Here is a 15,726-nt window from a genome sequence, read left to right as displayed (position 1 = left end):
CCTTTTCAGATGGAAAACACATTTGGAATGTTCTGGAAAGTCTGATTATGGTGCAAGGCTAAATTATGAAGAAAAGCAACTCAATATTTAAGTCAAGTTACCGAAAGCACATGACTCTGGAAGTGTTAAATATTTTGAGACTGAGCCAGCTACATAATTTTGGCTTCTCGCAAAGAACCAATTGTTACTACAAATTCTCTCACCATGAAGCAAATAAAATAAGTTTTAATTAGGAAATGATACCGATTATTTATTAGATAAAAGGAAAGTACCAGTGATCAGTAAGAGGCAAACATTAGGTTACTTTTGAAGACTTAGCACAACAGGACCCACAAGCGATTGAAGAGAGTGCTGTCTTTGTGAAGCTAAAACAATTGAAATATATCCTTAAGAGGCATATATGAGATTGGTCTTACATGATTAGGACTATTTACAGACAAAGACTACATATTCTGTGTCAACATCAAGTTTGCTACCAACTGTAGTAAATGTCAGAATTGAATAAAATCAAACACTTAGGATTGTTACCTACATGTTGACATTGAAACTCAACCAGAAATGGAAGAATCCTAAAAAAAAATCAGTTGAGAATGATGCCACCTTCAATGGGACAGGACAGGAACTGGTAGTTCAGTAAGACCCTGATCAATAATCACATCATCAGTGCATTTTGCTCATTGAGGAGGTGGAATTTCATTGCTTCCTTTCGGCAGCTGAACTTGCAAACTGTACAGGAAAGAAATAAATGCAGCTGGACTATCATGTCAGCCTTGCACCGAAGATCAACAAAAGTAAGCAAGTGTTCCCACATCATAAAGGTGCTTAGATCCATTTCCAATTGCCCCCTTCAGCATAACTGAATAGTATGCCTAACATGGGCCTTAACAGCACCATGGTGATTTATCACATCATTTCTGGGAACCTGGTTATTGGCTTAAATGTATGGACATGTTTTACAATGATCTCTTCTTACAATTAGCACTCAAGTATGATTGTCCAAACCATTTTCACTTACAACTCCTGTGTGCACGCTGGGAAAGGAGCCTCAGCACACCCAGTCTACACGGGATTTGAACTCAGAACCCCCATTTTCCAATAAATCTGTGGCTTAAATGAGGGAAAAGTCTTTTCTTTAACAGACAATTAGTGATGTTTATCAAGGAATGGCTGGGGCAATACTGAGGTTGTTCAAATTGTCTCAGTAACATGTTCTAGTGTTAAATTCAGAAGATCACCTTCCTCTTCAGTGTGATGGAAGACCTGAGTGGAAGTAACCCAAGCTCTTCTACAGACCTAACTGCAGTCCCCAGTCATCTGCCTGTGCTCTTCATTGTATGAAATGTCAGCGCTTTAGAAAAACTGTCTAAATGGACTGTTACTAGATCACCTTCTCCCTTTTCTAAATAATGTAGGATTCCAACAATATGTCCAAACACACCACATGTGAGTAATGAAAGATTCTTCAGCACTAATCATGCTACAATTTACTACATTCAACATTCTAACTGAGTGTTTCTGGCAAGTGACTGATCGATCATTATTATTGTGGGATTGTTGAAGTATTTGCTGTACTTACTGGCTCTGTGATTCTTCTGTGCAGCTGAGATCAGGTAAAGCTCAGGGGCAGCAGAAGGACACTTCCAAAAGAGATTAGACCTGGGATAGAGCAATTATTCTACCTTTCAGCTGACAGGATGCCTATATTATGTCCATAGAAAGTGAGTTAACAAGTTCAAGTAGATACTTTAAGGGATGGCCATGAGTATCTCCAGAAGAATTGAGGGCAAGTCAGTAGCACAGTCATGCCTGGCCTGCTGTCCACCTCCCACATTCATATGGGAGAGAGGGCAGTATGTAGGAGATTGGACAAGTCCTAAATATGGTTCAAGTGCAGATACCTCCAAAAATAATTCATCGGTAACAAAGCTGACAACCTTCCTCGAAATACTTTCGAAAAGATTTTATCGCAGACTTTAGAGATGTTCTGTTTAATGCTGAAAGAATTTCTCTCAAATTAATTTCCGGGAGTCTCATACCGAACACCATTAAAACCAGCTGCAGTTATCTTGTGAGGAGAATTGCATTTCGCAGCAACACAGTGTGCAAGTTACATTGCTACTGTGGATGGATAGCATCATAGATAGACGGGGAGGTCAACTAAGGAGAACCAGGAGGTAGAGTCATATGGCCATTATAAAATACCGATGCAGGTAATGTCAGCAGTAGAATCAATATATTGTGGAATTAATACTGAAAGGCTGTTTTTAACCTTCAATATCAAAAAGAATAGAAAATAAAGGTTGTGTTTTGAAAACTCTGACTTTACAACATACTCAGATCTGCCGTGAACGTGTTCTGGGCTTTCTCCTCAAGAATTTTGCACCCAGTTCTGTCCGGTCCCAAAAAAACAGCATATGTACAAATACTTCTCATCTGATCTTTCGTTCTTCCTACCTGGAAACCGTTTGGAGTTAATTTTCTTGAGTTAAGGTTTGCATCAATTACAGATGTTAAATGGACACATTTTCTAAATGTGTTAAAAGAGAAGTTACACAGCCAAGATCAGATCACGTTTTCTACAACATTCACGGAGATCGGCAGGATTAAAGTGTTGGAGCCAGGAGGCATCTCCAGTTGACTCTCACTGTGGTAGGGCCTTCAGGATGGCGTTCACCTCCTCAGCTACTGCCGTCAGTGCAAACTCAAACTGCTCCTGTAGAAAATAAACCAGCAGCATGAGAACAGATTGGCATTTCATGAGGGGACTAATTGGTTTACTGTTGTTTATAAACTATAACCATGTCCATGGGAATTGATGGTTAACTATTCTCGCCCTACCAAGTTTTTCCTCCTTTGATGGCTCTTGCCCAGGTTAGTTTTCAGCAACTCTCTTGCACTGCATACAAGTGCAGGAGTGTAATCAGTGACTGTCAGGGCGATAACTAACAGCAAAATGGCCCAGAATCCTGCATGATTCTGTCTTCACCTGTGAATCACCCCACATACAGCGAGGTCACCACATTGAAACCAGGTGCTAGGAACATAAGCAGAATATTCAACTTTCCAATGGCTCCCACCTCCCATCCCAACCAGTCAACTGACTGATTTTAATGTACTCAACGCAGGCCAGGGTTCAAACTTGTGGCAGCCTGGACTGTTCTAATCACCATTGCACCACCTATACAGCAGAGAAGGTGAAGGAGAGATTCTGCATATGGGCTCAACATTTTGAGGGGGTTTTAACAAATAAATAAGGAGAAACTGCTTCCACTGCAGGAAGGTCAGTAACCAAGAGGACACTAATTTGAAACAACTAGAATACATTGCCTATAAAGGTGGTGAATGCTGATTAAATAACAACTTCTAAAAGGGTATTTGGATCTCAAATTGAAAAAGTTTTTAAAAATTCCAGGCTTTGAGGAAAAAGCAAAGCTGTGAGTCCGATTGGACTTTTCTTTTTGAGTGGCAATGCAGAGTGGTGTCCTCCTGTTCAATATGATTCTGTTTCAAACCCTGCGAGTTGGCTTGGTGAGGAACATACAATTCCAGGACTGAGATTCCAGTTCTGCAAAAAAACTCCAGCCCCGAACCACTAGTCCGTCTTTTTATCTTTTCGGACGTCAATAAACTTTCTGTGCACTTCCATGATGTCATTCCAGATTTTGTGGGGATTGAGATAATAAATAAATCATTTCACTTGCTGTCCAAAGATTGCCAGATATGGCACATTTGATTATTGAAGTTAGATTTTTTAAAAAATCAACATTTGACACAGGTTTATGCAGGCAATTGTAATAACTAGTCACTGACACTAGTATGATGTCTTAGCTTCTGCTTTGTTACAGGACTTGCCATAATTGACATTTCAGACCTGACTTTTAATCCACTGATTTAAATGATTTTGAAGCCTTTCTACTCCTTATTTATATTCAGTGATGCGAGCGCATGGCTTGTTTAGATCCATCCAGGAAAAAAAACTCTCTTGAGAGAGTTCTCCCGCTGGTGTGTAATTAGATATTTATAATTCACCAAGCATCTGAATAGATGTATTCGTGTGCGTGAGATGGGATGCTGTTGCCTAGCAACAGTCAGAGCACGTTCCTGCTGTGATTAGGATTCTTGTACCTGGGTATGTGACTCTCTTGTACCTGGGGAGTGCACACTTGATTCTACCCTTTTGGTCAACTTGGGTTCATTCCCCCTGCCCATCCCCCACACAGTGCCTGTCCCTTACAATCGCTTTAACTTGTACAGAATCAGATAAAGCCAGCTAATGTACAGGAAGTGTTGAGGAAATCAAATGCTGCATTGAATGAAAGGTTTGTTGCACCTGACTTCCATGTTCTCTTCACCCCAAAAGGTTTCATTAGTGCCAACAGGACCTCCAACACTGAGTGCCCATCCTTCACATGAGTCTGGGCAGACTATCTGACTGCTATCACAAATGGCAGGATTTCAGACAAACCCTGGACACCACCTCATGTCGTTTACGGTAGGGAGTCTGAGCTGTGATGGGAGTGGGTTTCCAAAGGATTGTTTTCTGCAATCCTCTTCCAACTCTGAGACTCTCAGAGCATTCCGTTTCATACCAATAGATTACAGAACGACTGTAAAGATATAGGTGACAATTACCAAGCCCAGAAGTCTCCTGCTGGGGGCAGGCTTAAGAACTAGGCGAGGTGATGTGGAGTGTAACATTGGGTACCAGGGCAATGGCTCCGTCTCAGTTGCCCTTGAGATGCCCCTGGGATTTGAACATCTGGTTCTCTGGGGCTGCCTTTTCCCCAGTGGGAAGAGGCAGCAACTAGTGATTTGATTGGGAGGCAGTCCTCTGTGGCTGGGTGAGGGTGAAAGTCTCAGCGGGAGGAAGCTATTAGCCTGCTGGCTTACACAGGCCTGCAAGGTGACCCCGCCAAGCAGAGCCAGGTTGGCTCTCAACTTCTCAGTCACAGTGTGAAGCTCTGTCTAAAAGCTCTGGACAAAGTGAAGAATTAAACGACATTGCCATGCAGCTCATAAACATGTTCCAGCAACAGAACATGTACAATATTATCATGAGCTCTATCTCATTGGGTAGACTCTGGTAGGGTGCAGCCTCATCCCCATAGAGCTCCATTTCACCCAGGCCTGTGTTAAACCTGACTGACACCCTTCATCCACTCCCTTCCTCAACAAAAGTGGAACTGTCAGATCCCATGGTGAGTCCGAAGGAATTTGATAAATTTGTGATGTTGGAAATTGAAAATAAACTCAGCAAATATTAAAAATGTCTTAGGCAACAGCCCAAACCCCGAGTTAAAAGTCTCACCAGAAAGAACAGTCATTTCCTTTCCTTGTTGTTGCCTCGCGTGATATGCGTTTTCACTTTTAATGTTTTTTTTAGCGCTTTTGTTTACCTTTGTCTGAACCATCATTGGTCTCTGGTCTCGCAAATGTTCCAGCGTAGCAGCAATATCGATCTCCTTAGCACCTGCCAATAAACCACAATCTGAAGTGATATCAAACTGCTGTACCAATCCTACAAATTTCCCCAGGTCAGATCCCACACTTTCTCAAAACACGTGGACTCAGAATTCTGATGCTCACTAGTTGAGTACGTGCCATTAAGATGCTGAGAAATTGAGCATTTCTAAGTTCACACAAACGTCAGGCCCAAACTGAACATGGACGACTCCCAGATGACCTCTGAAGTGGCCCGATGATTCATACAATGGCATTCTCATCTCCTTAAGAATGGGGTTTAAATGCCAGCCTTGCGAGAACCCAGGACTCTGACGATCCCAGTAAAATTGAACTTCTCGGCACCAAAAGCGCTTTCCCTTCCAAGCTTTATTTATTGTCAATATGCTCAGTTGGCTGAATGGCTGATTTGCAGAGTGATGCTCTGAGTTCAATTCGTGTAACAGCTGAGGTTACCATGAAGGACTCTCTTTCTCAACCTCTCCCCTCACCCTGAGGTGTGGTGACCCTCAGGTCAAACCACCACCAGTCGACTCTCTCTGATGAGAAAGCAGCCCGATGATTTGGGAAGACAAGTGACTTTACCTTTACCTTTACTACCAGAGCTTTTGAGCTGCAGTACACTTATAAAGCCTAGTTATTTATTACTGGTGAGGGCATAGTGATAAATTAAGAGGATTCTACAAATTTACAGGCATAGTTTATTTTCCCTACACCATATTGCTGCCAATAAGCCAGGATAATCCTGATGGAAAGTCATCGGTGGAAGTTAGAAGTGTGCTTTCTGTACATCACAGCTCTCTAAATAGGGTAGATAATAGAGCAATGCAGTAGCTGTAGCTAGATCCTGCTACTCAGTCATTTATGTGTTGCTTCTATGTTCCATTAACACTGAGCCATAAACTGCGACCAATCTATCAGGACAGCCACTAATGCAGTTTCCGAACAGCTTCACATTGATAGTGATCAATCAATAATTATCAGTGTTACAGTAATCATCTTGTTGAATCTCTCTCGCCTCCTCCTCAACTCTTGTCCTATTATCGTTTTGTCCTAATTGTGGCACCAATCGCCACAATTAATGAAAGCCAAAACAGGAATACCTCACTGAGCATTTACCTAATTACTGCATCTTCATCTGCTGTTTATTTTTTAAAGAAAAAAGACTACACATTAATATTAATTAAAAATAAACTTCTTGCATGGGTGATGTGTGCTTCAAGGGCAGTTCAAGAGTATTGAGTTCTGAGTAGTGTTCTTTTAATTGTCCTCCTGGCATTTCTAAAATGTTTCAAATGGTTAGGATTCAGGATTTACAGGAACAGTATACAGGATGTTATGATTCCCAGCTGCATTCTTTGAAAGGGACCCAGCCTTGCAACCTGGATAAATGCAAATGCATTAACAGTTTTTGGTCATTATGAAGAGGTGAAGGTGTATAATTAGCAACGTGAGAGCTGCGAAACACATCCTATTTGTGTTTGCCAACATGAGCGATGTTTTCAACATTCAAAGACTGGTTTTAACTCTTGGTGAGAGTTGTACCTTTTTTTTCATTTTTAATAGGTTTGTATGTTACTGACAAAGTCGGCATTTGCTGCCCACCCAGTGCACTTGAATTGTTAGGCTTGTTTGGTTATTTCAGAGGGCCAATCACCTTGCTGCAGGTATCATAGGCAAGCCAGATCAGAGAAGGATGACGGATTTTTCTCACCAACGGGCATTACTGAGGCAGATGAAATTTTACCATAATTGTGTTTGCCATGTTCACCATTGCTGAGATTGACTTTGCATTACAAAAGTTTTATTAATTGAACGTCAATTTACTTGTGGTGGGGGGGATTTGACCTATGTTGCCAAAGTCTTAGCATGAGTTTGTGGATTACCAGTCCACCATTGGCCCCCAATTGGGAGATGGAGAATAGGAGAGGAGGCAGTGAGCAAACTGTAGTTGGAAGCCCAGAGATAGAAAGTGTGCTGGGCCTAATCTGAGGCCTTTCAGCTTGTATCTGCTCAACCAACAAGGTGGGAAGCAAGTTCTTCCATCAGTTCTGAATCTGGTATTTCTAAAGTTCCAAATGAAAGATAATGAACATTTCATGGTTGGAGCACATTCCTGCCAATTTTCATGGGTGGGGAGGGGAGAAGAATGTTTGGAGTGGCAGGACGGTGTTGAGGAATGAATAGCAGCAAACACTCTGATTGGCGTTTGAGAAGGTGTCATGGTGAGGAGAAGAAGAGACCAGGAGCTGCCCAAGATGGTTCTTCAGAACCCAGCGAAGCATTCACATCAGACGTCTCTTGTAACCAAGGTGGTTTGGGAAGGTCAGGCCTGGGGTTAAAATTACACCTGATCCTCAGACCTCAGACCTAAAGCCGCAAGTGTGTCTTAGCAGTGGGTGCGCCCATCGCTCAATCAAAACAGCCGGTTAAATCACCACAATCAGGAAGGCAATAGGCTTGGCAAGGGGGGTGAGACGAGTTGTCCATTTTAACCATCTGTCAAACTGGGCTCCATCAAAACGTCAAAGGGCAGCCATCTTAGCTTCACAGAAACACTTGGAACATCAGGAATAGTTGGGGAATAAAATTCCCTCCAGTCAAAAAGGCACTTGCCAGATGAGACAGAGCAACAATTCAGTTTTCCACCCAGTATGTGAGCAAAAGAGCTTCAGCTACAGAGTGGTGAATCTGTGGAATTCATTGCCACAGAAGGCTGTGGAGGCCAGGTCATTGAGTGTATTTAAAACTGAGATAGGTAAGTTTCTGGTTGCCAAGGGAATCGTAGGTTATGGGGAGAAAGCAGAAAAGTGGGAATGAAAAACCTTTCAGCCAAGATTGAATGGTGGAGCCGACTTGATGGGCTGAATGGCCTAATTTCTGCTCCTATGTCGTGTCAGTGCCCATTTTATGCCACAGATGAAATGCTGACCAGAACCTGGATTGCAAATCTCCCATCTCATTTCTTAAAGGAACTGTGCAACCAGTGGGGCCACAATGCAGCTGCGTTTGAAACCAGGCCTCCCAGAGATACGAGTGCCCTGAAAACAACTGAATTTAAGAACCAACAACCTCATCAGCAAATAATACATGTGCAAGTGCTTCCATCAGTTCTGAATCTGGTATTTCTAAAGCTCCAAATGAAAGTTAATGAACATTTGATCAGCACATTTGATGGTTGGACCACATCCCTGCTCATATTTATAGAGCACTTACACCACGGTGTCGTTCAGTGATTGCAATATCTGCAATCGACAGCTGATGCCCCATTGCGTATCCTCAGTAGGATTGTTAAACTGAAGCAGCCAGATTAAAAGGTGTGAGTCTCCTGCACTTATTCCTTTCACTCTGGATTGGATTTGAAACTATTCTGGAGTACAGAAAGTGAAGTGACTCATCCCGTCTAATTCAGCCTTTCGTTAAAACCCTCCCACAGTGGCTAAGGATTCTCCCTCCTGGGCAGAAGATCGGTTCAGGCTTTGTCCTGTGCCAGCGGTAGATTAGATTACTTACAGTAAGATATTAATAAGAAAAGACAGGGTACATAATGATAAACTATTTCCACTGTTTGCGAATTCTAGATCAACAGGATACAGTTTAAGAGTTAGGACCAGACTGTTCAGAAGACATGTTAGGAAGCACTTTTCATTTATTCACTCTCCGGATGAGGATATCGCTGTCTGGGCCAGCTGTTAAGAGTCAACCACATTGCTGTGGGTCTGGAGTCACATGTAGGCCAGACTAGGAAAGGATGGCAGTTTCCTTCTCTAAAGGACATTTGTGAACCAGATGGGTTTTCACAACAATCCACTTCTACACATAAAAGATGGGAGAGATTTGGAATGCTTTTCTACAAATGGCTGTGGATGCTGGATCAAATGTCAACTTTAGATCTTAAACGATTTTTTGTTAAACAAAAGTATTAAGGGATATGGGTCAAAGGCAGCAATATGGAGTTAGGTCACAGATCAGCTGAAATCTCAATGAATGATGGAACAGGCTGAAGAACAGGCTGAATGGCCAACTCCTGTTCCTATGTGATTTCCAGTGGATAATACTGCCAAAGGGAAAGAAAATTACACATGACCAAGATTGGACAGGTGAAGATAGATTCATAGAGAATCAAGCTTTAGAATTCTCAGTAAACACCCCTGCACTGTCGGTAGAGAAAGAGAGAACATTTACTGTTTCAATCTGTGTGAGATAGACTCTGTAGGAAGGAACCAGGACAAAAGAATGTCAGTCAACATTCAAATAGATAGGGAATTCTAAAATTAACTGCTCAATTACTAACATCATTCTGGATCAGTGGTGCTGGAAGAGCACAGCAGTTCAGGCAGAATCATCAACCGTACCTTTACCATCTAATGTAACAACCACTATATTCTACTATCTGCTCTTCACAAATGACTCAGAGACTGGACTGGATATATTTATGTATGGTATGGACATGCTGTGTTGGATTGGGCTGGACAAAGTTAAAAATCATGATACCAAGTTATAGTCCAACAAGTTTCTTTGAAACTGCAAGCTTTCACAACGCTGCTCCTTCAAATAGCACATACTACTTGCTGAAGGTACAGTGCTCTGAAAGCTTATAACCCAGTGTCATGTGATTTTTAACTTTATCTTTATATGAAGGTTGTCGTTGGACTCAGTTCTTGTTCCTCATTCTTTATATGTGTGTAATGTTACTATTTCATCTCTCATTTACTCCTAATAAACTCACTCTTTTGTTACCTCCAAATAGCTTGGTTAAATTAGCTACTTTAAAAAAATGGATATGGAAGAGAAAATATTCTTCATAAATGATCCTTGTTGAGGAAGGGACCCAGTTGATTTCTCTTCGCCTGGGAGCTCGGTAGTTTGGGCTATCCTGTCTCAAAGTGTAATAGACTCATACAGTCATACATCACAGAAACAGACCCTACAGTCCAACTCGTCCATGCTGACCAGATATCCTAAATTAAGCTAGTCCCATCTGCCAGCACTTGGCCCATATCCCTCTAAACCCTTTTTATTCATATACCCATTCAGATGCCTTTTAAATGACGCAATTGTACCAGCCTCCACCACTTCCTCTGGCAGCTCATTCCATACATACACCACCTTCTGTGTGAAAAAGTTGCCCCTTAGGTCCCTTTTAAATCTTCCACCCCTCACCCTAAATCGATGCTCTCTACTTTTGGGCTCCCCTACCCTGGGGAAACGATGCTAGCTATTAACCCTATCTGTGCCCCTCATTATTTTAGCCCTCTTTAAGGTCACCCCTCAGCCTCTGATGCTCCAGGGAAAATAGCCCCATCTTCTTCAGCTCAAACTCTTCAATCCTGGCAACATCCTTGTAAATCTTTTCTGAATCCTTTCTAGGCAACATCTTTCCTACAGCAGGAGGACCAGAATGGAATGCGGTATTCCAATAGTGGTGAAAAGTGGTGATGAAGGACTTTTGCCCGAAATGTCGATTCTCCTGCTTCTCGGATGCTGCCTGACCTGCTGTGCTTTTCCAGCACCACACTCTCCATTCCAATAGTGGCCTAACCAATGTCCTGTACAGCTGCAACATGACCTCTCAACTCCTATACTCAATGCACTGGCCAATAAAGGAAAGCATACCAAATGCCTTCACCATCCTGTCTACCTGGGACTCCACTTTCAAGTAACTGTGAACCAGTATCCCAAGCAGGTAATGCATTGGGAAACCTCATATGTGAACTGGTAATAAGTGGAAGGGGGAGTCTGTTCATAGCATGCACTAATCATCAATCCAGAATGTCTCATTCTTGTAATCATAATTCTTGCTGCATTGGTAAAGGCCCCTTGTAAAAAGTGCATTTAGGGAGGGGCAATATTTGCTTGCCAGCAATGTCACATCCTATTAAAAAAAAGAAAATAATGTTGAGAGGCACCCAATATAAAAAGAGGTGCAGACTGAAACCCAGTCAACTGTGTGAAATGACCCAGTCAGTCAAAGGAATGACCCAAAGGAACACCATTATCTTGGCTCTTACCACCCACTATATTTTGAAATACGGGGTCGAATTCTCCAAGTTGAGGCTTGATCCTGACATCAGGTTCAATTTCAGATCAGACATCATCCCAGATTTGGAATCTGGAGGTGGCTGGGGTTGGAGACATCAAGAGGGGACCAATTAAGAATTGGCCTGCAGGAGTCACATCCATTAAGGAAAGCAGATGAATCTCATTTTAATCATTTGTGGGATGTGGGCATTATTGACCAATCCAGCATTTATTGCCCACCCCTAATTGTCCTTGAGAAGGTGGTGGTGAGCTGCCTTCCTGGACTGCTGTAAGTAAACCCATAAGGCCATTGGGAAGGGAGTTTCAGGATTTTGACCGAGTAACAGTGAAAGAACAACAATACATTTCCAAGTCAGGATCGTGAGTGACTTGGAGGGAAAATTGCAGGTAGTGGTGTTCCAATGTGTGCGTTGCCCTTGTCCTTCGAGATGGAAATGGTTGTGCATTTGCAAAGTGATATCAAAGGAGCCTTGACGAATTTCTGTAATGCATCCTGTAGGTGGTGCATTCCATATGTCAGTGCGTGAGGCAGTGAGTATTTGTGGATGTGGTACCAATCAAGTGGACTGTTTTCCCCCGGATGGTGTCAAGCTTTTTGAGTGTTGTTGGAGCTGCACTCATATAGATAAGTGGGGAAAACTTCACCATTTTCCTGACTTGTACCTTGTAGATATATGGTGGACAAGCTTTGGGGTGTCAGGAGGTGAGCTGCAGTATTCCTAGCCTCTGACTTGCTCTTGTAGATGTAGTATTCAAGGGAATGGGTTTCCCAATGAGAAGACTGCAGCAGTGTCAGGCTGGTAGGCCCACATGGAGATGTAGGGACTGCTGAGGCAGGCAGGAAAGCGTATGGTTACGTCAACAGGAAGTGCCTAAGAAGTTAACAAAAAGAGATTCAAAGTTTGTTCCAGTCACAACTAAGAATAATGTTATATTTTTTTTCAGAAAATAACAACTTAGCTAAGCAAAACATTTGATTCCAGAAAACATAATCTTGGGAAAGAGTGGTCCTTCAGATCCCATCAGTTACTAATACATTCCACAAAGAAGATTAACATACCCATGGCCTTAAACAAACCAAATTAAGTTACAGGACCTAAGGTAGTAACTCCTTAATACTTATTTTTCAGCCTTAAGGATTAGCACTGTCATTGACGGCAAAATTCCACCAAACAAGCCAGATACAGTCTTCCACAGAACTGAGTAGGCTTTTTTTTTCCACTGGCTTAACTTTATCCAGATTAATGAACCCAAACTACTTTCTGGATACTAGAGGTCAGGGAATATCTTCTTCAGTAGAATTGAGGAACTGGAAATTTGTTGGCGTTGTACAAGTTCTAAAAATACAGGTAAATAAACATTCAATATGGTAGAGCCCACCACATCAGTATGGGTTCTGGAATCAGAGTCTAGGTCCATATTGGGAACAGACTCTTATGCTTATCTGCTCCTTTTCAAACTTGGACAGGGGGGAATACAGCAGGTGCTAAGCTGAATGGTCCTGGTCCACGTGAGGCCTGACCTGCTGTCCTTAAAGACACTGTGGCCAGTCTCAAGGCAGGCGCGTTTTCTAAGATAATTGTCTTGTGTACCAGCTCCAAAGACAGCTGCCAGCCATAATAGTTCAGCCCAGGCTGATTATCTTCAACCCTCTCAGGATCCATCTGCAGGGCACTACCACGATCATTTTCTGGCAAAGGTTCCTGGTAGCCACAGTAGGCTTACTTCATTTAGAGGTCTGGTTAAGACTAAGGCCGTACGTTTCATTGTGATCAGGCATCATGCCTTCCTGATTTAGTGCGAGAAATCATCTGCGCTGGTAGGACTGTAGTGATCAATTTCTCTCCTAAAGGGTTTTTGATCTCTGAGGTAATATTCCACAAACTGAAAGAGGGAAAAGCATTTCTATAAAATGCAAAAGCTTCATTTTAATTGGGCTATTTTATAGGGATTGTATTTCTCAGTGGAAAAATATTTTGAGAAATTAATTTTCCAGAGAGCACACACTTACATAAAACTGTTTTGAGCAGTCCTTAACTCAGTTATTACCCATTCAATGGCCCAATAATATTCTTCCACAATAAAAATCAGGAGATTTTCCTCAGGTAGTCTGATTGTTAGTTAATTTCAGAAGAAGGGTAACTGGACCTGAAATGTTAACTTCCTGATGAAGGGTTTTTGCCTGAAACGTCGATTTCATTGCACTTTGGATGCTGTCTGAACTGCTGTGCTCTTCCAGCACTACTGATCCAGAATCTGATTTCCAACATCTGCAGTCATTGTTTTTACCTTTTTTCTCTTCCATAGGTGCTGCCAGACCTGCTGAGTTTCTCCAGCAATTCTTTTTTTGTTTATCTCCTCGTCAGCAGAATGCAATTGCCAGCAGCATAATGCTCCCTCAGTTTGACAATAAACTGTCAACTTCGATCATGAAGTTTGGGTTTACTACTCCAGGACCCCATGATGAAAGTTTCATCTTGTCCGGCGGCAATCATCCACAGTGCCTGAATGTGAGATCCACACTATCTCCCACTCCAACACCGGCACCTGCCCCACCATCCACGTCCTCACTGTGCCCCAATTACAGCTCCCTGACTCCACCTAACCCCCTCCCCCACCACCACCACCAACAACAACCCCAGCCCCTACATCAGCAGCAGAGATAGGGGAGGTGGCAGCTTCAGCAGCAGCGATGGCATCATGGCCCACTGGGAGGGAACTCCCTGGTATCTGAAACAGGCAGCTGAGGCCGCACCTCCAAACGGACCCCACCACCAAGGACCACCTCCAAACGGACCCCACCACCAAGGATATATTTCCCTCCCCTCCCCTATCAGCGTTCCGCAAGGACCACTCCCTTCGTGACTCCCTCGTCAGATCCACACCCCCCACCAACCCAACCTCCACCCCCGGCACCTTCCCCTGCAACCGCAGGAAATGTAAAACTTGCGCCCACACCTCCACACTCACTTCCCTCCAAGGCCCCAAGGGATCCTTCCATATCCGCCACAAGTTCACCTGTACCTCCACACACATCATCTATTGCATCCGCTGCACCCGATGTGGCCTCCTCTATATTGGTGAAACAGGCCGCTTACTTGCGGAACGCTTCAGAGAACACCTCCGGGCCGCCCGAACCAACCAACCCAATCACCCCATGGCTCAACACTTTAACTCTCCCTCCCACTCCACCGAGGACATGCAGGTCCTTGGACTCCTCCACCGGCAGAACACAACAACACGACGGCTGGAGGAGGAGCGCCTCATCTTCCGCCTGGGAACCCTCCAACCACTAGGTATGAATTCAGATTTCTCCAGTTTCCTCATTTCCCCTCCCCCCACCTTGTCTCAGTCGGTTCCCTCAACTCAGCACCGCCCTCCTAACCTGCAATCCTCTTCCTGACCTCTCCGCCCCCACCCCACTCCGGCCTATCACCCTCACCTTGACCTCCTTCCACCTATCCCACCTCCATCGCCCCTCCCCCCAGTCCCTCCTCCCTACCCTTTATCTTAGCCTGCTTGGCTCTCTCTCTCTCTTATTCCTGATGAAGGGCTTATGCTCGAAACGTCAAATTCTCTATTCCTGAGATGCTGCCTGGCCTGCTGTGCTTTGACCAGCAACACATTTGCAGCTGAGGCCTCCGAGCGAGTTAAGCAGAAGACTCATCAAAAACTGCTGTACTTTTAACTTTATTCCTTCATTTTTCATATATATATTAAACAGGACTTTAATTTTTTTAAAAGTCATTCGTGGGATGAGGGCATTGCTGGCCAGGCCAGCTTTTGTTGCCAATGTCTAACTGCCTCAAAAGTCAATCACATTGGGTCTGAGTCACATGTAGGCCAGACCAGTAAGGATGGCAGTTTCCTTCCCTCAAGATTATTAGTGAACCAGTTAGGATTTTCCCCAACAATTGAAAATGGATTCCTGGTCATTGTTAAACTTCTAACTCCTGATTTTTATTGAATCTGCTGCAATGGGATTCAAACCTACGTCCTCAGAACATTGCTTGGGTTTCTGGATTAATAGTCTTGCAATAATAATCACTAGAGTCATAGTGATGTACAGCACGGAAATAGATTCTTCGGTTCAACCCATCCATACTGACCAGATATCCCAACCCAATCTAGGCCCACCTGCCAGCACCTGGCTCATATCCCTCCATATTCATATACCCATCACCTCTCCAGCTAATGCTTAATGTTGATTATCACCTTATTTCT

General features: G+C 43.2%; 1 protein-coding gene across 2 annotated transcripts in view; it reads right to left on the bottom strand.

The window, feature by feature from the left end:
• Positions 1-248: 248 nt before the first annotated feature.
• The window catches only part of ptprn2 (protein tyrosine phosphatase receptor type N2), a 956,995-nt gene continuing 941,517 nt past the window's right edge, over positions 249-15,726 (bottom strand). Inside the window, exons 22-23 of one of the 2 annotated variants that reach the window (XM_060825120.1) lie at positions 5,397-5,488; positions 249-2,713 (exon numbers count right to left, since the gene is read on the bottom strand). In XM_060825120.1, the coding sequence (XP_060681103.1) occupies positions 2,642-2,713; positions 5,397-5,488 (164 nt within the window). In that variant the 3' untranslated portion in view covers positions 249-2,641. The remainder of the gene's footprint in view (positions 2,714-5,396; positions 5,489-15,726) is intronic. The other variant, XM_060825121.1, reaches the window with a different exon arrangement.

Source organism: Hemiscyllium ocellatum, chromosome 5, assembly GCF_020745735.1.
Source record: "Hemiscyllium ocellatum isolate sHemOce1 chromosome 5, sHemOce1.pat.X.cur, whole genome shotgun sequence".
NCBI lineage: Eukaryota > Metazoa > Chordata > Chondrichthyes > Orectolobiformes > Hemiscylliidae > Hemiscyllium > Hemiscyllium ocellatum.
Note: the sequence above shows the minus strand (reverse complement) of the source record. Positions and strands in the feature narration are given on the sequence as shown.